Source organism: Ptiloglossa arizonensis, chromosome 6 (genome assembly GCF_051014685.1).
Source record: "Ptiloglossa arizonensis isolate GNS036 chromosome 6, iyPtiAriz1_principal, whole genome shotgun sequence".
In the NCBI taxonomy this organism is placed as follows: Eukaryota; Metazoa; Arthropoda; class Insecta; order Hymenoptera; family Colletidae; genus Ptiloglossa; species Ptiloglossa arizonensis.
The window spans coordinates 2,084,223-2,110,886 of record NC_135053.1 but is presented as its reverse complement, the minus strand read 5'-3'; the positions used below and the strand labels follow the sequence as shown (position 1 = coordinate 2,110,886).

The 26,664-nt window shown below is 42.6% G+C and overlaps 1 protein-coding gene across 17 annotated transcripts in view; it reads left to right on the top strand.

Annotated features, from left to right (window-relative positions):
* Sls (sallimus) overlaps positions 1-26,664 on the top strand; it is a 126,592-nt gene that overhangs the window by 52,621 nt on the left and 47,307 nt on the right. For 14 of the 17 annotated variants that reach the window (XM_076314383.1, XM_076314386.1, XM_076314384.1 and 11 more), the window contains exons 40-50: positions 11,041-18,297; positions 19,071-19,843; positions 20,157-20,616; positions 20,689-20,789; positions 21,636-21,733; positions 22,064-22,284; positions 22,858-22,932; positions 24,686-24,790; positions 25,495-25,683; positions 25,775-25,988; positions 26,529-26,598. In XM_076314383.1, coding sequence (XP_076170498.1) covers positions 11,041-18,297; positions 19,071-19,843; positions 20,157-20,616; positions 20,689-20,789; positions 21,636-21,733; positions 22,064-22,284; positions 22,858-22,932; positions 24,686-24,790; positions 25,495-25,683; positions 25,775-25,988; positions 26,529-26,598 — 9,563 coding nt within the window. Of the gene's footprint in view, positions 1-139; positions 993-10,956; positions 11,001-11,040; positions 18,298-19,070; positions 19,844-20,156; positions 20,617-20,688; positions 20,790-21,635; positions 21,734-22,063; positions 22,285-22,857; positions 22,933-24,685; positions 24,791-25,494; positions 25,684-25,774; positions 25,989-26,528; positions 26,599-26,664 lie in introns of those variants that run through there. The other 3 variants (XM_076314390.1, XM_076314398.1, XM_076314397.1) reach the window with 3 other exon arrangements.

Here is a 26,664-nt window from a genome sequence, read left to right as displayed (position 1 = left end):
ACCCCTAACCCACCAAGCGAACTGTTACCATTTTTCTACCCTGTATCTACTCCGCCTCGCCCCCCCCCCCCCACCCCCGTAATCAAAGTCTCGAACGACCCCGGGGAGTTTGTACTAACTCGTCGTGTTTTCAAAGTAGACGAGCGAGTGAAACGAGACGTAGATGTAGACCTCTCGGGTGTAAGAGGGACAAGGATTGGAGAATCGAAAGGGAGAAACGTAGTAGGGGGATTAAGAGCGCGACGGTAAAATTGTCGCGAAGGTGGTGCTGAACGTAGGAAACGGACGAGGACGAAAAAAAGAAACAAGGAAACACAAAGCGATTACGAATCGAAGCGTTACTCGAAATTCGATCGACGGGACGAACGCGACGCGGACGAAACAAAATCACGATCCATCGAACACGGTGAGATCGCGCGAGCGAGACGCGTCCGCGTGGCGTCGCCACGACGTCGAATTTTTTTGTTTCTCGACGAAAACTTTTGCATTATTCAACGTGGTGCTTCGAGTCGAGACGGATCGATGAATATCTAACGCGAATTGGCGAAGCGTAGCGATTCTCGCGGGTTCCGCGTTGTACATAATTTCGATCGAGAAGGAAGGGCGAACGATCGAACGACTGTTACGACGATCGTTCGTTCCGCGCGCGAATCGCGAGAATCGACGAAAGGGGAATGGAAACGTCTACGAAATCGAGCCGAAAACGTCCAACGTCGGTACACGAAAACGCGACTCGTTTACTCGTTCGATTTAGTGTCGATGTTCATTATAAAAAGAAAAAAAAAATATATATATATATATATTTATCGTAAAAATATATAATATATACATATATAAGTGTATACATTACCCCCGACATAATTTACAGTTAGCCACACCGACGAGAAATTTATATAGTTATACACATACACGCAAATTCCTTTTAACATTCTACTAATCGATTATTTATTATTGTACAATGGAAAGGCCAATAAAAACGAATGTTTTAAGTACGTACAAGCCTCGTTTGTTGCCGATTACGACGATCTAGTCTTACACGATACATCGTTAGAATCGATTAGTTAAGCGATTAGTGTAATTTCTAAGCGAGAAACGGTTCGGAGAATTCGTTTCGATCGCGCGGCACACGGCATCTTGAAATCTCGAGCAAAATTCGTGGACATCGGGTAACGATCAGGAATGCGTGTACCTCGAGGGCAAACGCTACGATCCGCGATACGTATTAATAATACAATTTTCTACGGTTTGCTCGTTTCGCAACAAAGCGAATTATCGAATAGCACGAATTTCTTGGCTCGCGAATTTACGCGACGTACGGTACGTTTAAAATCGTATCGTTAGCGATACTCGAGACGAGAAATTACAAATATGAAACGCACGAGAGACAGGCACAAAAATAGACGGGAGCAAGTCTATTTGTACGCGATGCGAAATACTTGAAAAACGTCGAGAGCGAAAAATACTTGAAAAATGTCGAGAGTGAAAAATACTGGGAAAATGTCGAGAGTGAGAAATACCGAGAAAGTGTCGAGAGTGCAAAATACTGGAACAATGTTAAAAAAGATTTTTGTAATCCCGTGGCGAGGATACTCGATATCGACTCGGGGGATTCCTCTACTTCGAAAGTTCGAGAACAACGATTTTCTTTTCTCCAAACTATCAACTATTACGAATGTTGGCGAACTTTCCGGAGTCGATTAACTTTTTGGTAGCGAATATCGTTTCAACACGATCGGACACGGTGTCAGATTGTAGCACAAAACTACCGTTGCTCCGATACTAATGAACCAATCTTCGCGGAATTTGGCACGCGTACAGAGTAAACGTATCTTTACCGCCGAGACTCCGACCAGCGCGATATATCTGCACTATTTCTCTATTCGAAAGAATGTTTTTTTTATTTTTGTAAACTTGTGCGATCCCCGTTTTCTTTCCGTAGCTGTATCGGTGATAGAATTTAAAAACTCGGGAATGTTCTTGCGAATGTTCACGGTATTTCTTCGACTTTGAAAGTAAAATATACGCATCCTTGGAACACGCGGTGTATAAACGTGCACCGTCTTGGAAAAGCTACGGTCGACGGAAAAGTTCCCGCGGAAACTCCCCTTTGCCTAGTTCTAAACCGAAAGATCCCTTTAATAGCACCGCGGATGTAAAGTAACTTCGGCTAGCAACGCGGTGCCATAAATTCGCTACCGTTTTGCTTACGAAACCGAGCGAAGAATCGAAGCGGAACGCGAACCGTGACTCACGAGACCTCGCACCTCGTAAAACAATTCGCGTCCCGCGTTCGCCACCCCGAAAATAATATGAAACCCGGGTGATGGCACTCTAGAGGGAACAGAAATAGGCGGGTTATACGGACGCGGGATTCTTAATCAGCGTAACGATCGATCAAACAATAAGGCGTCGACTCGTGCGGGTTACCTAGGGATCCCGTTGCAACGCTTTGGCAGATTTATCGCGGCTAAAATAACAGAACGTGCGAAAACTCGAAGTCTGCGTTTTGCTCGGGAAGTCGTAACCGCGCCTATTTTTGACCAACGTTTAACGCGACGATGAAACATTGCGAGAAAGAGAGACAGACAGAGACAGAGAGAGAAACAGAGAGAGAGAGAGAGAGAGAGAGAGAGAGAGCGAGAGCGAAATGAAAAAGAATTACGTTTCGATCGTCCACGTTCGACGAATCGAATTTTCGAACAAGGTTTCAAGAGGATCGATCGAAAACCAGAGGGAAAAATGATTTTCTTCTTCGCCAGCGTGTGCGCACGCGCGATACTGACTTCCATGTAACGCGGAGTGTTTATAATTGTATATACATGTATATGCATACATACGTACACGTACGCGCATATACGTAGACGCGTACCTACGCGCGTATACTCGTCTTTTACGATGTTCGTTTCTGTTCCGAGTATCACCTTTCTCTCGGTAACTGGTTTAACGAGCGCGAAGAGGTAAACGTATTTCCTTCAATCGCTTCTGGTACTCGGTTCGTTTGAAAACGAGGGACGGACGCAGTGCCGTGTGCACACTCGGCTAGGCCCTCTTCTTAGGCTATTTCTGACCACGTGACGTGTATTACATTACCCGGCTATATTTGGTCGCCGGTTCAGAACTCCCCGAAGACTCGGTAAATTCACGTGGGGTCTCACCCATTGGGCACTCTCGCGCACTCCTACGAGGACTTTCACGTTTTATTCGCGCGGCATAAATAAGACGTTCGTAAATACGTTTCGCGTGCGCCGTATCGCGGAAAACTCGCCACCGTGTAACGCCCGAGGATCGTGACGTTGATCGATTTTACGGGAGGAATTCGATCCGATCGCGAAACCGACAATGGGGCGCACAAGGGGATCGTGATTCTTTTCCCCGCGAATTAAATTCCGGAAAACCTAAGAGGGGAAAAGGGAACGAGAATATTTCGATACGAATTATAACCGATAAACGTTCCATATTTCGATACGAATTAAACATCGTTAAATCAAAAGATAAACAAACGTTCCACGATATCGAATCTACCGCGATCTTATCGGACCCCGCGATAACAAACGCGCACATGGCATTTCAAAGTCAACAATTTTATGACGTACTATGTACACCGACGTTGAAAAATATTTGAGCGTGCGTCCGCTACAATAAATGTTTATTCTTCCCCCCGAACTATTATTAGATGGAAACGCAAATCCCCGTGCAATTCGCGGATCGCTGTAATTTTAACAAATCTGAACAAATTTTTAAACAATCGCGACAACCCGAGACGCTCACGTGTCTCCCTGTTCGACGATAATTGAACTTGTTTCGTATTTTGCAAGTTTCGTTCGTACAATCGCTTCAAGATGCATTTGTTTCGCAGTGCCGTATTGGAATACAGCGCGTTGTATTATCGCGTGCGTGTTTGTTTCTCTTCCAGGGATTATTATTCCACCGAGGAGAGCCGAAACCAATGGTTTCCGAGACCTCCGAAATGCGAACTTTGCAACTGGAAAAATCTAATCGTACAGCCAGAGAACGAAATTCCACCTTTATTCGAGATTTATTTTGATCGGTACGCGTACATATATTTTTGTTACGAACATTCGCTCCCGCGATAATTCCTTAGAAATAACGTTCTTTCCGCTCTGTAATACGTATGCACGATCGAATGAACATTTTTCAACGACAGTGTAGATTATTGTATACTTGCAAAGTTATCCGACTCACGATTCGGCGAAACTTTAAAGACAAATCGTCGATCGTGAAAGTCGGATTTTAAACCGCGCGTAAACCCCGATGCTCGAAAGAATCGATTATTTCGCGCGGCACGCTCGAAAGTAAAGTACCGTATACGTTGCAAAGTGCCGGGTTCGAGTGTTTGTAAATTAGTATTCCGCGTAACGGTTTGTGTTTAGATTCGTATTCCACCGAGTGGAGGTTTAATTTACAGTAGTCTACTCTAAACATAGACCGCCGTTTCTTACTACTAGACCCGCTGCTCGTAGCGAGGGTGGGGATAGTTTCTTGGAGCGGGCCACTCCGTGGCTAGACAAACCGTTTCTTCGCGTGCACGCTCTCTACCGTGGAAAAAACAGAATGGAAGCGTATCGTGGACGCTGCAGCGTGACCGGCACAAAAAGTGCTCGCGTTTCGGCGAGCACCCCGATGCTCCGCGAACGGAACGGAGCAACCGCCGGACATTCTCCGGCGTTCTTCGGTCTTCTCCAGCGTGTTTCCTCCCGAACCCCCGCGAACCGTTCGCGTTAACACACTCGACCGGTGTGCACCGTGACGTCACGATTCGGCGACCCGACGCAAAATTAGACCGTGAATCCGGGCCCGTTAATCTCGGCCATCTGTTCGATTAATTGCGAAACGGTGGGGATAGAATAGTTGCAATTAAACGCAGTTTCACGGGCCAAAGCGACACGCGTGCGACAAAGCTCCCAGAAACGTGCCCGGAATTCGAACGATCGATTTATCAACGTACCGAACACGATCGTAATTAACCGAAACGATCGTAAGAAACAATGCAGAAGTTTCTATTTCTCGGTCAGAGTGGTACAATCATCGAACAATTTAAAGACCGTTACTCGTGGAATATAAAACGATCTTCCCTCTTTTTATTACGAGTCAATATTCCGATCTTCTTCGCGAGAACTTGTCAATGTTGGCTACGATTTTTACAAAATCTAGAGATCTGTTATAGAAATTTCCAAGTTCTGTCAGAGATAGTTCTTCGCGCGTCTCTTTTTCGACGAATTCTTGTAAATCCTTTCGTCCGAGCTAGACCAATGATTTCTGAATTATTCCGAACGCGGAGAAAATTTCTGCTTCGGAGACAAGCGGTAGATTCGAAACGATAGAAAAGTATACGTTTGCGCAACGATTCGTTAAACTCGAACAATGGAAAGAGTCGTTGATTGCTCCTCGACGGCCATTTGGACGACCGGTACTCGAGAGTAGCGTCCCGCACACGTTGGAAAACACTGGTCTAGCCGTGCAAAGGGTTAATTGGGCGATCGTCGCGGGAGAAAGAACGCGTCGTAGCACCTGGCATGTTCGCGTTGGCCCATAAATAAAGATACGTTGCGTTCAGGCTCGTTGGGTAGGAACCAAGAAAACTTACACCGCTGTTCCGTCCATCTTCGGAGCCTTATTCAGTTTATTTCAAGCGCGAATAATCGGGCCTATCGAATCGCCGAGAGCACCGTAGATCGCGAACCACGAATTCGAGACGCCGTGTCGAAAATAAGGGATTCTCGAATTCCAATTCTGGACGAAGACACCTATCGTCTAGCGCTGTTCGAGGACCACCGTTTCGATCCTGTTTGGCGTTTGGAGTGACAACGACCTTGAAGAGACGACCACCTGAAGCTCCGAAGACAACTGCCAAACCGTCGTCGCGGCGTTCGTCGGGGGAGGGGGTGAAAAAGAAGGCGGATGATTCATCCGACGAATCTTCTTTTCCGCGGTTCACCTTCGTCTTCGATCCTCGACCACCCCCACCGTTCGTCGACGCCGACGTCGACGTCGACGTCGTCGTTCGTCGGTATCAGGAGGGAGCAGGCCGAGCAGGCCGACCAAGCCGACCAAGCCGACCAAGCCGACTATTTCGGCCGTCCCAGCTGCCAGTGATTCAGCCGCGCCAGAAATAATACGGCGGAGAGCGCGTGTCAGCGCACTCTGGAAGGCGGGAAGGAATTATTTCTGGTAAATCCGCAGCTCGACTCTCCGCGCAACCGGAGTCTCGAGGGGAGACTTTCAGGAGCGGGGCTACGCAACGGGGGAACATTTCCGATCGACGGGATTTCAGCGCCGGGCGGACATCTTTTTCCATGTTAAAATCACCGCCGATTTCGTATCTCCGTAAACATCCGTGTCACTTCGGCCGATCGAGGAACAGAGATCCGATTTCGTATTTCTACCTCGTGTAATCGATGAAATGTAATCTATTTATTATGGAACAACGTTGTTGCAATTATTACTGTAATTCCCGATCCTGTGAAATTAGCGATTCGGCTACCGAAAGCCTACCGTTATAGATGCAGATCACGGATAGATCATTGCGGAGAGTTCGTCGTTCGTTGTGAAATCACCGAAACGAATTATCGAGTCGTTGGCGCACGAATGTAAAAGAAACGAACGGGATTACGGAGCCTGTAAGAAGAAAAATCGGGGCAAATTAGCATAGAAAGGGAAAGAAGAAGGTCAGGGACAACCACGTTTGGCTAAACGTTGTCTGGCGATTTTATTTTTATTTTTGTACATGACCACTCCAATCGTGCGTGTGATTCATCGAATAAAATTTGTGTGTCATCCTCTAGAACGACTGTTTCTGTGTCATACGCGCATCCGAGCGACGAGACGAGTACAACAAACAACGCTAACGGTCTTGGTCGACGCGGCGATGAATCATTCTCCTTAAAAAAACAGAAATTTTACTCATCGACGTTGCATTACGCGTCTCGTGTCTCGGTGAACGACGAATCGTCCACGATCGATCGAACCGTACTGGTTCGGTACTCGATTCCGTACGATCGAGAACACGACAAGATACATAGACCGTCGAACGAAACCGACGAATCGCGAGTTTCGAATTTCGCCGGGTGAAAAACTGTCACTTAACAAGAGCGGAGCGAACGAGCGAACGAGCGAGCGAGCGAACGAGCGAGCGAGCGCACGATTTTCTGCACGATTTCACATCGTCGCTGAAAATACACTGGAAGAGTAAATAAATAAATATCGAGGCACCACCTTCGCGACACTCGGTATCGGTTAAAAGTTAGACGTGTCCAGTTCAAACGCGGCTGCACTTCCATCGAACCGGGTTTGAAACTCGTTTCAAACGAGAGGTTACGATCGAAGGCAGCCAACTGTCAACCGTCGGGTTCCCCGTTGCTTCTCGGGCACGATGAACACCGAACGATCGTCACTAGCACTTTTCGCGACCGCGAACACACTATCGATTAGCCGCGTATTCGCCAGGGAAACTCTGGGTAGAAGTCGAAGCACTGCGAGATGAAACACGTTTTGTCGAGAGACTGGTCAGCTTGCTCTTCGTCTCTGGCTTCCAGTGGATGACTATTAAGGCTAGACTAAGCTTAGGGTAGAGAGGTGTACGTGGTGTGGCGTCAGACACGATTCTTCCCCACCATCGATTCCTCGGCGTTGGGACGTTCGGTACACGGTGCATGCATCACCGCTACCCCCTCTCCGCTTCCCCGTCGTTCGGGTTTTTGCATTTTGAGTGGGAAACTACGGCACGTCCACCACCTCCGTCACCTCCTTCTCTAGAATAATGACCCTCCGCGGTTATTAGCGGGCTTGGAACGCTAGACAGGCTTCCGCGTTGCACGAGGAGGACTCCGAGTACCCGAAGGTCTCCTATTCTCAGGACTCGAAGATTTACCTCGAGAAGAACGTTCGAGTTCTGCGACGAGAATTCGAATCCATCGATTAACCGCCACGTAACTCGCCTACCGGTGACGCGACTTTTTTGACGAGGAGCGAGGAAATCGAGCGGAGAATATACGCGCGGGATTCGCGAATTTTAACGAGACTCGAATTCGGGAACCACGATAAATCTTCTCCTTCGTTGAATTATACAGTTTACGAATCTCTGATACTTTCTTTTTTTAAATTCTTCGATTCTGACCTTGCAGCAAATTTTATTAGAAGTTATTCGTTACACAAAGATCGCTCGCATCGAATATCGATACGAGGATAATAATAGACCACGCAAATATAATTTATATAATAACGATAGTATATTTGAACGTTTTCTATTTTGGTTTTTTTTTTTTTTTTTTTGTATAGTTTACAGTGTACGTAAGCAAGTATTGAGTTACTTTTTGCCAGAAAAGTCGAGAAGCGATCGATAATAGAAATTTCTTTTTAAATATGTAAGCACTTAGTCTCTTCTCTGTCTTTTGAAATTTAAGGCGCGAACGTATGATTTTATTGTTAAAATAATTTGTATTTAACAACAATAGGACTTTTGACGAAAGAAAATTCGTGTCTTGAAATTTAAATATGTCGAAGTTGTTAATAGAGAAGAATTTAAATTCACCGATAAAAAGAATAATTTGCTCTGGAAGTAAAAAACTTCAACGGTCAGGTTAAAATTGACCAATTAGAAGCACTCGGAGCGAAACGATTTCGAATTTGCTGATAAGAGGAAATTTGAGACACAGAAATCCGAGTCCTACATCAACAAGGAATTTGAATTTCTCGGTGTAAGGGAAATCGAAAGTTTAAACGTTTAAACATTAATTGGGAATGTTCGCGTCGATTGTTGCGAAGAATTGAACAGAACGCTGAGTCGTGTCTTTGTTTGGAATTTCACTCGTTTCGATCGTATCGAAAATACAAGGGCGACAGAACGTATACCTCAATTGTGGATTACATTATTCGTTCTTTGGAGGCGGTGATTAGTGTGGTCGATTTAAAAATATATTTGAAAAAACACAACGGCGAAAAGTTTCGTTTGGATTTTACCTCGCTGATGACGAATCGTCTGTTTTTCGTCGTGTTTAAAAATAAAGTCACGCGAGGTTAAGACGAGTGTTCCGCGCTTTCGTTGATATTACGCTCGAAACCTCCTGCTGAGAATAAAAAAGAAATAAATGCACGCATCTGCGCGAAGGCTTTCAGCACTGGAGATTCGGTTAACTCTTTCCTCTTGTGTACGAAAGAAAAATTTTTATTCTCACCCCGAGTCATTCAGATTAAGAAAACGTTATCGGTATTTACAATGTACACTTCTTTTTCGTAAATAAACAACGTTTGCGATCTTGGACCGTCGATACATTTGCACGAGACAAATAATTTGTGCACGACGTAAACAATATTTGCCCCATCTTCGAAATCGATGAAATCGAGCCGACCGTATTTTATTTTTAAGAGAAATCGTCTCATCGTCATATTTGTTTAAGGTTATCATTTGCCATCGCTTTCGAAGGCCAATTCTTTGGCGATTTGCCTTGATTTCTCTTTTGCAAGGTTAATTTGGCCCCGCTCCACAAACCTTCCATCCAAAATTACGAAACATAAATTTTCAAGTGCGTTTACACGCACTCGAGCGGGGAACGAAAATTTATAGGACACCCAATATTGTTGTGCTCTTGACAACTTATGAGCAATCACGTGCGGAGTGTATCTGTCCGCCGTACACAATTCTTGTTTTGAAATCGATGCATTATTTTCATGCGCTCGTGTATGCCCCGCCAAGTAATATGGAATCTCGTACAGCGATATATCTTGCTTTCGTTCGACGGAAACTAATCTCTACCGTTAAATAATATTTTACATTGTACACGCGTGCAATTAGATCTATAATATTTCGTCGACTCGGGCAAACGTAAACGTAACAAAATTGAGATAATTCGTAAAAATTCGTACAATTTGAAATAGAAATTATATTATAATTATAATTGTCAGACCACCAAAGGAATTTAGCAAGAGAATTGTTCGCAAATAATTATTAAAAATATACATCCTTGGCATTTCGCGTGTCACTGACATACCGCACACATAAGAGTATTGTTCTCAATGTCTGGGAACAACAAATTAACGCAGGTTTTAGATAAATTACTTGCAACTACTCAGTGTCGCATTCTTCTAAATATAAGCTACGTTTCGGGCATAATTGAATTCAAACATTTTATAATATTTCAGGTGTTGCAATTAAAATTCTATTTTAGTTCACTTTCATAATAGAATATCAGACGTTAAACGTACCTAGTCGTTGAACAAACTTTTCTTACGCTTATTTTTGCTTTCAGTTACTCTAAATCATGGATAAATCAATCCCATTTCTATGTAGAGCATAAGTGTCGATTGAAGTAACATCCAAACAAATTTTACAAAATGATTTTACAAAATGATAGCGCAGAGAAGTTTTGCTCCGCTTTGAACACACAATGTTTTATTCTTCTTTCAAATTTCATATTTCGAGTAAACTTTCTTCCGTCTAATAAATGCTATTGCGCAAAAAAAAATTGACCCGCACGAATTTATAAAAATGAAATGTAACAATTCTCAAAGACATTGACACGCGATTACCTGGCTTTATATAGTTATACCGATGTCACGTTGCAATACTTTGTTAAATTCTTATTTTTCACTCAACAAAATATCCGTAAAGGCAATATACTGTTCCGTTGAAGAAAAATTAAGTTCCTCCTTGAAACGACCTTCGAAAATAAATAATTTTTATCCCGACGGATTTTACGTTCAACGAAAACAAAATTTTCCTACAAATATTATTATTTACCCACTCACTTATATTTGAGCACCCGGTGTAACTTAAAATTGCAAGTGTCGAATAATTACTCGCGTTACATTCCTCGACTGACGCATAATTCTGATTTTTCGTTTATATCGATCAAAGATTTTACCAGGCATGCCATCCTGATCGCGTTATTAATAATATTAATCGTTTCACATACCAGTTGCCTCTCCTGTTTTCTTTTATAGCACGATTTGAAGCTTCCTTTCCAGTGTGATGATTGCCAGCCTGAAACAAAATATAAAATTACTCTGATCCATATACAATTGCAGAAAGGAAAGGAGGTTATTACGAAGTTCCTGTAGAAGTAGGACCAGGAGCGAGAACCGGTGAGAAACCATCGGTAGGATTGGGAACAGTCGGCAAGGACGTGGTGTTAGAACCGTTGCCCTTGGATGAGAATGGATTACCACTCGAAATACCACTTAAACCTGGAGATGAATCACTGCCTTGGAGAAAAGATCGTGTGCATCATCGACCTCGACCTAGCGATGTATCGCCATGGCGAAAAGGGAAACCAAAGTCTCGCGACACTTCATTGGACAAATTACAGGCTACCGAGAGCCAGGTAAAACCTTGGACAGAGGAAGCGGTAGTTTTAAAGAAAACGCCTCAAGTACCTCGAGAACTGCCCAAGGAGAAATTGGAAGACGTTGAACTGAAACCAGCGAAAATTGAAAAGAAAGAGATCAGAAGACCGAGTCTCGAAGCTGTCGACTTGAAACCTGTTACCAGGGATGTGACGAAAGAAATCAAAACCGAAGACAAGCTCGCCCATCGTGAATCGACCACGGACGAGGTTTACACGGAAGAAGAAGACTCGAGGTTCGTGAAGACTTCCCGAAAGGTGGACGAAACGATTCAAAAGAAAAAGGACGAACCGAAACCCTGGACGGAAGAGAAAGTCACTTTGAAGAAATCGAAACCGGAAAGAAAAGAGATTCCAAAGGAGACTATAGAATCCGTGGAATTGAAACCTTCGAAGATCGAGAAGAAAGAGATCAGGAAACCGAGCGTGGAAAAGGTGGATTTGAAACCAGTTCCAACTACAGTGACGGACAGTGTTACCGAAGAAACTATTACGCAGAAATCCGAATACTTTGAACAAGAAGATACATCGTTGCTGGATTTGTCCAGAACCGAAGAGGTGAGGAAACTGAAGAAAGAAAAGATCGAGGAGAAACCTGAGCAGGCTAAACCTTGGACAGAGGAGAGGATCACTCTGAAGAAATCCAAACCTGTCAGAAAAGAAATTGAGAAAGAATCGGTAGAGACTGTCGAATTGAAACCATCAAAAATTGGCAAATCGCCAATACGCAAACCTAGTTTGGAACAGGTAGATTTGAAACCGGTTCCGAAAACAGTAACCGAGAGAGTTACCGAAGAAACGGTTACCCAAAAATCCGAATACCTTGAACAAGAAGATACATCGTTGCTGGACGTGTCCAAAACCGAAGAAGTGAAGAAACTAAGTAAGGAGAAGGTTGAAGAGAAACCTGAACAGGTTAAACCGTGGACAGAGGAAAAGATCGCTCTAAAGAAATCCAAACCTATCAGAAAAGAAGTTGAAAAGGAAACTATAGAAACCGTTGAATTGAAACCATCAAAAATTGGCAAATCGCCAGTACGTAAACCTAGTTTGGAACAGGTAGATTTGAAACCGGTTCCGAAAACAGTAACCGAGAGAGTTACCGAAGAAACGGTTACCCAAAAGTCCGAATACCTTGAACAAGAAGATACATCGTTGCTGGACGTGTCCAAAACCGAAGAAGTGAAGAAACTAAGTAAGGAGAAGGTTGAAGAGAAACCTGAACAGGTTAAACCGTGGACAGAGGAAAAGATCGCTTTAAAGAAATCGAAACCCATCAGGAAGGAAGTTGAAAAAGAATCGGTAGAGACTGTCGAACTGAGACCGTCCAAAATTGAAAAGTCAACGGTGCGAAAGGCTAGTTTGGAGAAAGTGGATCTTAAATCTGTGACGAAGGAAACCACAGAAAAGACAGTAAAAGAAATAACGGAGAAGATTGATTACGTAGAGGAGGAGGACACAACGTTGCTTGATGTTTCTACCGACAGCCAAGTAAAGAAAACAAGGAAAGAGTCGATTTCGGTAGAGAAGGTAGAACAAACTAAACCCTGGACAGAAGAGAGAATTACTCTGAAAAAGACCAAACCAGAGAAGAAGGAAACTCCTAAAGAGACGATCGAGACAGTTGAATTGAAACCTTCGAAACCAGAGAAACCGGATGTTAGGAAACCGAGTCTTGAACGCGTAGATTTGAAACCAACACCAAAAGAAGTGACGAAAGAAGAGCCACAAAAACCGAAAGGAAAAGACGTGTACACCGAAGAGGATGACACGTCGCTTCTTCAAGTCACCTCGGACGAAACTCTCCGAGTTGACAGAAAGATTAAAAAGAAAGAAGAAGTTGTCGAGAAGAAACCGGAACCGAAACCTTGGACGGAAGAAAGAGTAACTCTGAAGAAGGCTAAAGTCGAGCAGAAAGAAATTCATAAAGAAGTTCTGGAAGAGGTGACGTTAAAACCAACCAAAACAGAAAAGGCAGAAATAAAGAAAGAAACTTTGGAGACAGTGGACTTGCAGAAAGTCACCGAGAAGACTCAGATCGTTGAGGAAGAAAGTAAAAAGAAAACGGAGAAAGTTGCAACTTGGAGAAGGGAAAGGAAACCAACGGAAGAAGCTCCGTATCACGAAGAAGGAGACAAAACGATTCTTGTCGTCACGAAAGATGTCGAGGAAAAACAAACGCAGAAGGAAGTACCAGTACCTTGGGCAAGAGGAAAGAAAAAGCCAACCGACAAAATGCCCTATCGAGAGGAAGAAGATACTACGCTTCTCGATGTCGAAAAGACTGAGAAAACTACTGAGAAGCAGGTGGAAGAAGAAGTACCTGTCCCGTGGGCGCGAGGAAAGAAAAAGAAGGAAGAGAAACCGGAATTAGTTCCACAGAAGGTACAGCCGGAAGAGGTGCCAGAGGAAGAAGAAATACCAACAGAAACAACGCAAGTTCCATGGCTTCGCGACAAGAAAGTGCCACGCAAGATTCCGGAGAAGAAGGAAGAACCGGTTGAAGATATTAAATCGGTGATGCTTAAGCCGGTCAGACGCGAACGCGCACCTGAAGAGAAAGAGAAACCAGAAGAAGTGACTTTAAAGCCTGTAAAACGCATTCCACGTAAAGAAGAAGAAAAGGAGGAGGTACAACTGAAACCCATTCCGCAACGTATGCCCGAAGAAAAACCGCGCGAGGAGATCAAATTGAAACCATTCCAAAAACCAAAGCCTGAAGAGGAAGAACGCGAGATACCTCAACTGAAACCTTTCGAAAGACCGAAACCCGAAGTCCCAGAGCAGGAGAAAGTGCAGCTCAAACCATTCAAACGAGAGAAACCAGAAGAAAAGGAGACATTGGTCCCGCAACAAATTTTAGAGAAACCGGAAGAAGAACAGCCTGTAGAAGTTGAAGAATTAACTTGGAGACGGAAACCGAAACCGAAACCAACGAAACCGGTCGAAAAGGAAGAAGAAAAACCGATCGAGAAGGCACCTGAAAAACAAAAAACAGTGGAAGGCAAGATCATAACGAAGAAGGAAGAGGAAACGATCGAAGATTTCAAATCGTTGTCTCTGAAACCGGTTAAACGCGGTAAGAAGCCTGAAGAAAGGGAAGACAAAGAAGAGATCACTTTGAAACCTGTGAAACATCTTCCAATGGAAGAAGAGACAAAGGTGGAAATTAAATTGAAACCGGTAGACAAAACGAAACCCGAAGAGAAAGAAATAGTGCCAACAGTGCCTGCAGAAGAAAAGCCACTAGAAGTGTCAGAATTTCCATGGCGTCGTGGTAAAAAGAAGACCGTTGAACAAGCGGTGACAGAAGACGCGACCAAAGAAACGAAAGATGAAGAAGAGCAAACAGAAGTGTCTGAAGTAAGCTGGCGTAGACCACGGAAAGAAAAAGTTGTAAAGGAAGTGCAGAAAGAAGAGGGAATTGAAGACTTTTCCTCCGTTGTACTGAAACCTACGAAACGAGGTAAAATACCGGAAGAAAAAGTCGAGAAGGAGGAAGTGGTCCTCAAGCCAGTTAAGCGATTACCAAAAGAGAAAGAAACTCCAGAGGAAGTGACGCTTAAACCAGTGAAATTAGAAAAACCTGACACGATCGAGAATGGAGAAGCTCCGGAAGAAATAAGCGAACTTATATGGCGACGTGATAAAAAACCAGATAAAAAAGTACTGCCACAGGAAGAAGTTAAACTCACAGAAGAAGTACCTGAAACAGAAGAAATACAACAAGAAAAACTAGAAATCAAATTAAAACCTTTCAAGCGATTAGAGAAACCCGAGGAGGCAAAACCTGAAGAAGTGATTTTGAAACCTGTCAAACGTCTTCCTAAGGAAGAAGAGACAAAGGAGGAAGTTACGTTGAAACCAACACGAAAGGAAAAACCGGAGGAAGAAAAGCCAGAAATTAAATTAAAACCTTTCAAACGATTAGAGAAACCCGAGGAGGAAAAACCAGAAGAAGTGATTTTGAAACCTGTCAAACGTCTTCCTAAGGAAGAAGAAACAAAAGAGGAAGTTACGTTGAAACCAACACGAAAGGAAAAACCGGAGGAAGAAAAGCCAGAAATTAAATTAAAACCTTTCAAACGATTAGAGAAACCCGAGGAGGAAAAACCAGAAGAAGTGATTTTGAAACCTGTCAAACGTCTTCCTAAGGAAGAAGAGACAAAAGAGGAAGTTACGTTGAAACCAACACGAAAGGAAAAACCGGAGGAAGAAAAGCCAGAAATTAAATTAAAACCTTTCAAACGATTAGAGAAACCCGAGGAGGAAAAACCAGAAGAAGTGATTTTGAAACCTGTCAAACGTCTTCCTAAGGAAGAAGAGACAAAGGAGGAAATTACGTTGAAACCAACACGAAAGGAAAAACCGGAGGAAGAAAAGCCAGAAATTAAATTAAAACCTTTCAAACGATTAGAGAAACCCGAGGAGGAAAAACCAGAAGAAGTGATTTTGAAACCTGTCAAACGTCTTCCTAAGGAAGAAGAAACAAAAGAGGAAGTTACGTTGAAACCAACACGAAAGGAAAAACCGGAGGAAGAAAAGCCAGAAATTAAATTAAAACCTTTCAAACGATTAGAGAAACCCGAGGAGGAAAAACCAGAAGAAGTGATTTTGAAACCTGTCAAACGTCTTCCTAAGGAAGAAGAGACAAAAGAGGAAGTTACGTTGAAACCAACACGAAAGGAAAAACCGGAGGAAGAAAAGCCAGAAATTAAATTAAAACCTTTCAAACGATTAGAGAAACCCGAGGAGGAAAAACCAGAAGAAGTGATTTTGAAACCTGGCAAACGTCTTCCTAAGGAAGAAGAGACAAAAGAGGAAGTTACGTTGAAACCAACACGAAAGGAAAAACCAGAGGAAGAGAAACCAGAAATTAAATTAAAACCTTTCAAGCGATTAGAGAAACCCGAGGAGGAGAAACCTGAAGAGGTGACTTTAAAGCCTGCCAAACGTCTTCCTAAGGAAGAAGAGACAAAAGAGGAAGTTACGTTGAAACCAACACGAAAGGAAAAACCGGAGGAAGAAAAGACAGAAATTAAATTAAAACCTTTCAAACGATTAGAGAAACCCGAGGAGGAAAAACCAGAAGAAGTGATTTTGAAACCTGTCAAACGTCTTCCTAAGGAAGAAGAGACAAAAGAGGAAGTTACGTTGAAACCAATACGAAAGGAAAAACCAGAGGAAGAGAAACCAGAAATTAAATTAAAACCTTTCAAGCGATTAGAGAAACCCGAGGAGGAAAAACCAGAAGAAGTGATTTTGAAACCTGTCAAACGTCTTCCTAAGGAAGAAGAGACAAAAGAGGAAGTTACTTTGAAACCAACACGAAAGGAAAAACCGGAGGAAGAAAAGCCAGAAATTAAATTAAAACCTTTCAAGCGATTAGAGAAACCCGAGGTGGAAAAACCAGAAGAAGTGATTTTGAAACCTGTCAAACGTCTTCCTAAGGAAGAAGAGACAAAAGAGGAAGTTACGTTGAAACCAACACGAAAGGAAAAACCGGAGGAAGAAAAGCCAGAAATTAAATTAAAACCTTTCAAGCGATTAGAAAAACCTGAGGAGGAAAAACCAGAAGAAGTGACTTTGAAACCGATGAAGCGTCTTCCGACGGAGGAAGAAAAGAAAGAAGAGATTACTCTGAAGCCTCTAGAAAGAAAGAAACCTGAAGAGGAGAAACCTTTCGATGTGAAATTAAAACCTGTGCCAAAACCAAAGAAGCCGGAAGAAGCTAAGATGGAGGATGTCACGCTAAAACCGATTCCTAAAGTTGTCCCCGAAAAAGTGGAAGAACAACCTGAAGAAGAAAAGCCTGAAACTTCTGTATTACCGTGGCGCCGTGGCAAGAAAACGAAGAAAGTTGTCGATTTTCGAGAAGAAGTTACAGTTGTACCAATTGATCAAGAAAAGGTCGTTTCAGAATTACACGAAGAAGAAACAACGGTTGTGGAACAAAAAGTTGAAACCAAAGAAGTTGTTCAAGTGGAGGTTAAAGAAATTAAAGAAGAGAAACCAGAGGAAGCGCCAGCACTTCCTTGGCGAAGGCCGAAAGAAGTTACGAAGAAGATTGAAGTCGAAGAAGTACAACCTGTAGTAGTACGCAAAGAAAATGAAGTAGTCGAAGAGGTAACGGAAACATCCGAGGTATCTTGGAGAAAGAAACCTAAACCGAAGAAACAGGAAGAAGAGAAAGAAGTAATTCAACTGAAGCCCGTTAAACAGCACGAAGAAATTGTAGAGAAAGTTGAAGAGAGAATAACTCTGAGAAAGTTAGAGGAACAACAGAAGCCTGAAGAGAGGCCTCGAAAAGAAGAAGTACCTGAAATAAAACCAATCAAATTGGAAGAAAAACCAGAGAAGCCCGATGAAAAGGAAGTGGCTGTTCTCGAATTGACAAGAAGAAAGCCTAAGAAGAAAGCCGAGGAGGTGCCTGTACCAGTTCCAGTAGAAAAAGAAGTTGTTGACGAGACGGTGGTTTCCACTCGAGATATTCAAATAACGAAAAAAGCGGTTAAAATCGAAGCTAAAGAAGAAGTTGCGCAAGATGTGGTCGAGGTCGAACAAGAAATTGAACAAGAAAAGATACAAGATGAAGATCGTAAGAGAAAACGTAAACAGCGTACCCAAGTCGATATATCCATTACGGACAAGGACAAGAAAATCGCTCCAAGGTTCATCCAGAAACTTCAACCTGTTATCGCAGAACCGGAAACAACTGCAAAGTTCACTTGCACAGTCTTCGGCAATCCGATTCCAGAAATATCTTGGTATAGAAACGAACAGGAACTTCACGCCAGTGAGAAATATATCATGACGACCTATAAAACAACTGCCGCGTTAGAAATAACGAAAGTGAAGGAAGAGGATGCCGGCATGTATTCTTGCAGGGCATCAAATCCTGCTGGAGTAGCAACGTCCACCGTGAATCTCGTGATATTCGGTACTAAACAAACTATGCGTCGTGATGTCTGTGTGATTGTCTTCTGCCTTTTTATACAAAGTTTATCAATTAAGAATTTGCTTGAATTTCGTTTTGTCGTTAATGTGCTTTTTTTTTGTCATTTGTCCGCTCTAAACGGTTTGTCAGACAAGGCGTTCCGTTTTAATCCGATCTACGCAAGTACCGATTCTAACAACTATTTGCAAGAGAGAAGTGGAAAAGAACGTTCACGATTAATATAATACAATGCACGTTAAATTGTTTATTTCTTAACCACTGATAAAATTTCTAGATTCTACGATTTCCACGCGGTTACTTATCCAAGAGTTTTGAATCGATTTTCAACAAGACATTCAATGACCTTGAAAATATATATGTATATTCTTTCCTCTTTTCTTAAATTACAACACTATCTAAGAAAAGAGTGCTGTCGCATTAAAAAAGAAGCTAACGCATGCATCAACGAAGAATTTACGACCATCGTACAATGTCCCCCGTGTAACCCTTTCAACTCTATATAAAACGTTTTTTCGTATCACTAGTAAGTTCAAAACAGAACACCCTGCATAAACAGCTCTGTAACATGATTTACAATATTTTAGAATGTTTCATCGAATGCCTTGAATTGAGATAACCGCAACATTTTAATCCACAGAAACAAGCTTTTACTCTTACAGTGTACAATATAGAAAAACGTTATCGCATAAAGCTTTGCGGTGTGTCACGTCGAAATTATTGTTACGACGAATTTAACACGGCATTCCTTTCTTCAGAAAAAGAAGAGGAGGGCGTGGCGCCTCACTTCGCGATACCCATCAAACCGTTGATGGTCGAGGAGCACAAACCGGCCCTTCTCGAATGCGTGGTCACCGGAACCCCGATGCCGGAAGTGAAGTGGTACTGCGACGAGCAAGAACTGAAACCAAAGAAAGGCAGAGAGATCACCTTCAATCCTGAAACCGGAGAAGCTAAATTGCACATACTGGAACCAACACCGGAGGACCAGACCGTTTATCGCGTTCGTGCCGTTAACAAATTCGGCCGCGCAGAATGCAGAGCGAATCTCGTGATCAGTAGCATAGTGAAGGTCACCAAGCCCGAGGTTATGCGAGCACCGAAGATCACCAGACCTCTACCTGCCCTGGTTGCCGAAATAGGCAAACCTCTGACATTGTCGGCCGATTTCGAGAGCAAACCGACTCCAGAGGTGAAATGGTTCCGCAACGGAACCGAAGTCGTACCATCCGACAAACGAGTGATCAACATCTATGAAAATACGGCTGAGTTGTTCATCCCCGAGGTGACGAAGAAAGACGGCGGGAAATACGAGGTCAGAGTTCAGAATCCAGCTGGCGAGGCCAGAAGTTCGGGCTCTGTTACCGTCAAAGAACGCCAAGAGAAACCGGACGAGGTAAAAGCACCGAGATTCATCGAGCCGATACAACCACAGATCGTTGCCGAAGGAGAGGTCGTGATTATGGAAGCACAGGTTGAGTCGTACCCGACAGCCTCCTTCCAATGGTTCCACGAGACTCGTCCTCTGGAGGTAGTAATCTTTCCTTCTTTATCGAAAAATCAGTACTCGTTCAGATTTCTGAATTTTTTTCATTATTTACTTTTCCTTTATTCGGTGCTCCGTTTTTCTTTTCTTCTTTTTTTAATTCGAATGTATACTTATTTACGTACGTAACTGCGTAACGTTTTCTCGAAACAATAAAATGTCCAACACACTTTGTAACGAATTCGTAGGTAAAAGAGAATCTACGTTACACCGATGTTAATTACTTTGCAATTAACCGTTAAGGACCGCACGATGGCTGAAAAATGACAAACATTAACCGATTGAATTTTCGTTACAGTCGACGCCACAAGTGAGAATCGTGACGCAAGAAAACCGTTCGATCTTGATGATCAAAGAAATCAAACCCGAATACGCTGGTACTTACACTTGCCGCGCGGAAAACGTTGGCGGCTCGGTCACGTGCACGGCAACCGTAAATTTATTGGAAACACAATGGGAAGAGACCGTTGAGTTGATTTCACCGACATTCGTCAAAAGATTATCCCCCGTAAGGGTCATGGACGGTGAAAGCGTGAATCTAACGTGCGTGGTGCAAGGAAAACCTACGCCTCGAGTGGAATGGTATCACGATGACAAACCGATCAAAGAGGGCAAAGAAGTCACCATTTTACAAGACACGGAAGGTGTCTGCAGTTTAGCCATTGCCGAGGTGTTCCCCGAAGATGCAGGTGAATACACTTGTCGTGCCGTGAATCCTGTTGGCGAAGCTGTTTGCAAGTCGTCGCTTATCGTGGAAGGTAAACACACGAGTTTCATCGTTTAATTAATTAGCTTGCAAACGTACCTTCTAACGTGCCTTGAATTCTTAGCATACGAGTACGTGCCGGACTCGGAAATTGCATCCTCGCTCATTGCGACGTCTCTTACTACAGGGCAAAGTGGATCGGAGGAAGATCTCTTATCTCCCAAGGTATGCTTAACGAAAGTGACTTGTGCGAATATAGTGTATCAAAATTCAAATTCAAAATTTATCATGGTTCGATAAAAACTGGACAACTGCAGGAAACGATCTACGACTAACTGCCTGTTGTTCATCACTAAGGGTGATTCCCCTTGACACGTCGCGAAGCTAAACAGTAGAACAATGTAACGCGATTGGGCTTCGAATATTTGTGAAATAGATAACACTAATGAAACTTTGATCAACGTATTTGTTGGTTTTTCTAATTAAAATGTGGACAAACGTGATTGAATTTGATAACTTAAATATTATTTTGATGTACGATAGGAACGGTATTTAATGAAATATTAAATAAGTGAATATAATTCAAATTATAACGTGTATTACAGTGGTAGAAATTTTATTTAAAAAGAACTAAAAATACAAAAGTTTCATCGTTAGAACGATTTATTCTGCCGATATGTTTTCTCTCGCTTCGACTCCCGGATCTCTTTCTCTTTCATTTGTCCTTTTCTAAATTTGACACAAACAAAGGACAACTTCGAAGGACAGTTTGAGCCGTATCGGGTCTAAAAATCAACATCTCTGTTGGATAAGTGCCTGGTTCGAGTCCCGATTTTCATGCATTTATCCAACTTTTACTGTATCGCTGCTTAACACGCCACATTTGCGGGACAAATGGCGCGCATGCGCGTAATTTTGCGCAAGATGACACGGCGGAACGACTAAAAGAAACAGTGGGAATACACAACACCCGAACGACTTTGAGCAGCCAGTTGAATTTGCGTCCATCGTAGTACAATTTTTTATACGTATGATCGTTGGATAATTTTCTAACATTGGTACAATTTACAGGAAACTTCCCTGTTCGACACAGACACAGAGGAATTCGCGCCGGAGATAATCAAGAAACTTCCTCAGCTAATTCCTTCCAAAGATGGAGAATTAACCAGGTGCGGAATTATTCTCAGGAAATATTATATTTATCAAGATACAAATTCTCCAAATAAAGTCACTGGTGTTGCCAGAATCGAAAATCACTTCTAACTCCGAGAAAGTTAATTTTTCCATCTATGCGATTTAAGATGAACATACGAATCTTTGACTTTATGAAACCTCCAATCGCCGGTAACTAGAGCGGACGATTGTTTATAAAGATTAATCCATTAACGATCACTCGTGATCGTCCGAAAAGACATTTGTCACGAATAGAAAAATTGACTGTATCGTTCGTATACACGATTCGATGATCCCTTTACTTATTCTCTCTTTCTCGAATGTAGACTGGAAGTGAAGGTGAAAGGAAAACCGAAGCCAGAAGGAAAATGGTACAAACAGGGAGTAGAGATCGTGCCGTCTCAAGAGTTCCAGATCGAGGAGTTCGAGGATGGCACGTCTGTATTAACGATCGCCGAAACTTATCCCGACGACACCGGCGAGATTGTGTTCGAAGCGCACAATCCGCTCGGCGTATCGACCACGACGACATACCTGTCGGTAGAAGGTAATAATCTCTTCACGGAGTCGAGACAACAATTTCTAAAATGTGGTGGAGGCTTCGCTAATCTGCTTGACAACGAGTTCTTTTCAGCTGCGCTCTTCGATTGGAATCGACACCAAGAATCTCCTAATATATCCCAAACCTTCCGTTGACGATCATATCAGACTCACACTAAACACTCACATCCTTCACCTACACTTTTTTTATATTCTTTTCTCCGACATTCCGCTAACTCGTTAGGCCCTTTCAGTTTCATCCGTTCGACCTTAAACAATTGCGCGAAACGATCAAATATCGAACAGATCGCCCAAATGCTATCGAATGCTGCTGAAATTCTCGATCCACATATCGAAATTTTGTAACACAAGATTGTTCGCGCCAGTGTTTAACGGTTGAAGGACGATATATATATATATATATATATATATATATATATATATATATATATATATATATATATATATATATATGTATATATGTATATGTGTAAAATGAATATATTGCGGCGATGCTGCAACGATGGAATTGAAAGGGTCGAAAGCCGGCACAGGTCTCTAATCTTTGTTTATCGATCAGGAATCCTCGGAACGAAGGAGTACAGGAAGCCATCGTGGGTCACCCAAATGGAGGAGATGCAAGAAGCTCTCAGAGGTAAGAGCCAATCCGATGGAATCGAATGCATGCTGAGTGAAGCGGAATGCAGTTTTTCGACGGACAGTCTGGACGATCGTGCCATCAGGGACGAAAATTCGCAGAGAGACAGTTCCACGATGATCAGCGAATTTTCGTCCACGAGAACGTTGATGAACATCGACGACGAAGGTAAGAGGTGCTTCGAAGAGGAAGAAATTACCCCGAGGGGATTCTTCTTGACAAGAAGATACTCGGACACCATGGAGGTAGAGGAGATAAACACTACGGAATACTCCTGGGAGATGAACGTGTCCGGCAAAGGAGAGATCATCGACTGGAGAAAAACGTCCGTGGAAAATATCGAATGTTTGTCCGAATTGAAAGAAGCTCGATCTGTAACTGCGACAACGAACGATCGCAAGGAATCGAGCGAGAAAGTATCGGGTAAGATGAACAGAGGGACAAGGAAGAAGAAATCGGAGACTTCGGAACAGAAAAGCGTCTCGAAGAAGAACGCGGAAATGAAAACAGTTTCGACCACCGTGTCCGTGAGAACGAAACGAGATTCAATTACGACCACCGCGAGCAAATCGTCGAGCAGTCAGAAAACGAAGTTAGGCGTATCGAAGAGCCCAGTGTCGGAGAAATCGTCATCGCGCTCGCCGATGAGAGCAACGAGATGCGTCACCGATTCGGACACCAACTCGACAACCAGATCTCCGTCTCCGATTGGAGCGAAACGCGGAAAGACTTTGGAACTCGGCCCGTGTGGGAAACAAAAAGGTAGCAAAGCGACGAGTAAATCGAGCTCGTCTTCACCGACGAGATTGGACAAAGCGAGACGCGCGGCAACCGTTGAAAAATCGATCGCTACGAAACTGATCAAATCGAAGGAAGAATCGTTCGCCGGTCTGATCGGCGACTGCGTCGTTACGACCAAAATGAAGGAGAACGTCGAAGATATACCGACGGAAAGCAACGAAACCGTGATGGAGTTGTTGAGAGATCGAAGGAGAATGAAAATTGTCTTGGACTTCGACGAATTCCCACCTCCGAAGTCCGAGAAGAAGGGCCATTCTCGTACGCATACAGATTTCTTGAACGTTCCCGAGCCAGGATTCTATTTGTCGCCGATTGAAGAGAACAGCGAGGCCTCTATCGGTAGTGGTCAGAGCAAGATCATTTCCGAGAACTACGGGAAAACAACGGAGGCCACGTTGGAGTACGATCACGCGAGGAAATATCACACGTATCCGAAATCCAGAATTCCAGTGGCGAGATGGTCAAAGGAACGTCGTTTCGGGAAGTTGATGGATCCGAAAATGTATCCGCTGGAACCGCGAGAAATCGATTTGGAGGCGTTCCAGCAATTGCACACTGCAGACAGTCAAGAGGAGCTGCAGGAATTTTTGTTACTAGAGAGTCAGTGTAGCGGAAATCTCGGATTGGCGGGAAATATGTCAACATCCGAGGTATCTTGCAACGAGCCTCACAGCGAGGATGAGAGAGGCACCATGTCAGGTATTGTTCGACGATTTGTGTCATTAACGATCTAACGTCGATTCCTTTTCGACTTTTTCGTTTGTTTATCATGCATGGATTCGTTTGTGTACGTGTGTCTTGTTTTTGTTCCTTTCGTCTAATCAGATTACTGACATCGGGGTCACGCGAGTCGCACAATCACCAACCAGGACATCAGGTAAGCTCGTTTGATAAATCTTTGCCCGATGATTCTTTTATTTTGATCTAATTTACCGCGTTGCTTTTTCAGCCACGCAATCTGTACCACGATTCATTCAAGAGATAACGGACGTTTATGCGAAGGAAGGTGAAACAGCGGTGTTCGAGTGCATTTATTCCGGCAACCCTGTTCCAGGTATAACGAATCTCTTAATTTTAAGATTTTGTAAAAATAGTTGAGAGAGATTAACGTTATTCGATCAAATTTTTTTTCCGTGTTTCTTAAGAGGAAATTTTTAAATATATATTAACTATCGAAAGACTGTAAATTAATTATCCAGTTGCATCCAGAGACAGATAAACTTACAGACTGTTAGACACCGTAAACTTTTTCGATTATTCGATAACTCTTTCCCTTATTTTACAGCAGGAAAGAGATAACGTTTACGTCGATTATACGATTCATTTATTTTTGATCGTTGCAATTATTTTAAATGATTCTTTGCGATAATAAGCAATACCGAAAGTGGCTCGACTCGAGAAAAGGTCAGGAAAGTGGATTTTTTTCGAAACTTCGGGTCACTATGACATTTGCAAGATTACAATTTTTCATAAAACTGAGATCACTCTGTGTGGATAAACTCTTCTGACAATTGTAAGAACACGATAATAGAGATAAATAGTGATTCAAGTAATTACCGCTACAATTATATCAAAGTAAATATAATACACGAAATAATAAGAAATTTCCATCTTTGTCTTAATACGCTATGAAAGCGAAATTGCTTTAAAAAAAGTGCCCGTATTAAAAATCATTAATACGAACAAACGTCACTTTTGAAGAAAAAGGCAAGAATGTTCGCGTAAACGTTAAATTACTATATTTCCTTGCATTTACAGACGTTGTATGGTACAAGAATGACAAGTTGATCATGAACACCCCGAACATAAAGGTGCGTATGAACGAGCAGGAGAACAAAACGTCTCTGTTGATCAAACACGCGACCGAAGAGGACGACGCTACTTATGTTTGCAAAGCCACCAGTGAAATAGGTTTGGTGACAACAAAAGCCAGACTGCACGTTACAGGTGAACTTTTTTTAACAATTAACTAACTACGATTCAACAATTCGATAAAAAGTTATTCAATAATGCGTATACTTGAAACATTTGTCCACAGATATAACGGGTAAGACGTTCATAGACGAAGAGGATATCGTCGAAGAACAGATTATAGAAGTCAAGCCAAAGGAAGAGAAGCCACACAAGAAGAAGAAACCCGAGTTGAAGAAGGCTAAGGAAGCGAAAGAGAAGGTCAAGACTGAGCGTGTCAAGGTAGAGAAAAAGGAAGTGCGCAAAGAGAAGTTGGTCCCTACGGAACAGCCTGAGGACAAGTTAGTACAGTCGCGATTATTTAATGAGAATGGCAGTCAAATTGCTTCTTTGAAAATGAAAGTCCAAGAAAATCGACAAAAGACTAGACCTTTCCTTTCGCGCGATGTCTACTTCAATTTTAAAGAGAAAAACAATTTTTTATACAAAAAGAGATGTATGTTAAAAATGGCGCTGCGAGTGGTTGATTGAAAGACGATTTTTAAACAATCTTATTGGTTTCGAGCTTTGAAGACAATAATCTCAAAGTTTCTTTGGAGATAATTACTATAGAAATCTGTACTTTCGAACGGAATCTATGAAAGGGAAAGTTCTAAAAAAATGATCGAACTAGCGACTATGGAACGGCAAAGTATCGTTTTTCGTCAGAAAATGAACCTTTTTCTCTCGGAAAGTAAAGCTACCGAAAACATTTCGAAGCTTCGATAAAAAACTGTATATTATAGAAAAGAAATCGATCGTTTGACGGCCTAATCTCTTTAAATTTGCGTTATGTAACAAACAATAATCGTGGGCGATTATATTCAAAACTGTCCTTTTAGAAAAATCGTCGACGTCGAGGAGACTCAGGTACTGGAATCGACAGAAATTATCGAAGAGAAACCTACAGAGGTGAATATCGAGAAACGTCCTCATTTCTTTGAGAATCTCAATGAGAATATCTCTACGAATATTAAC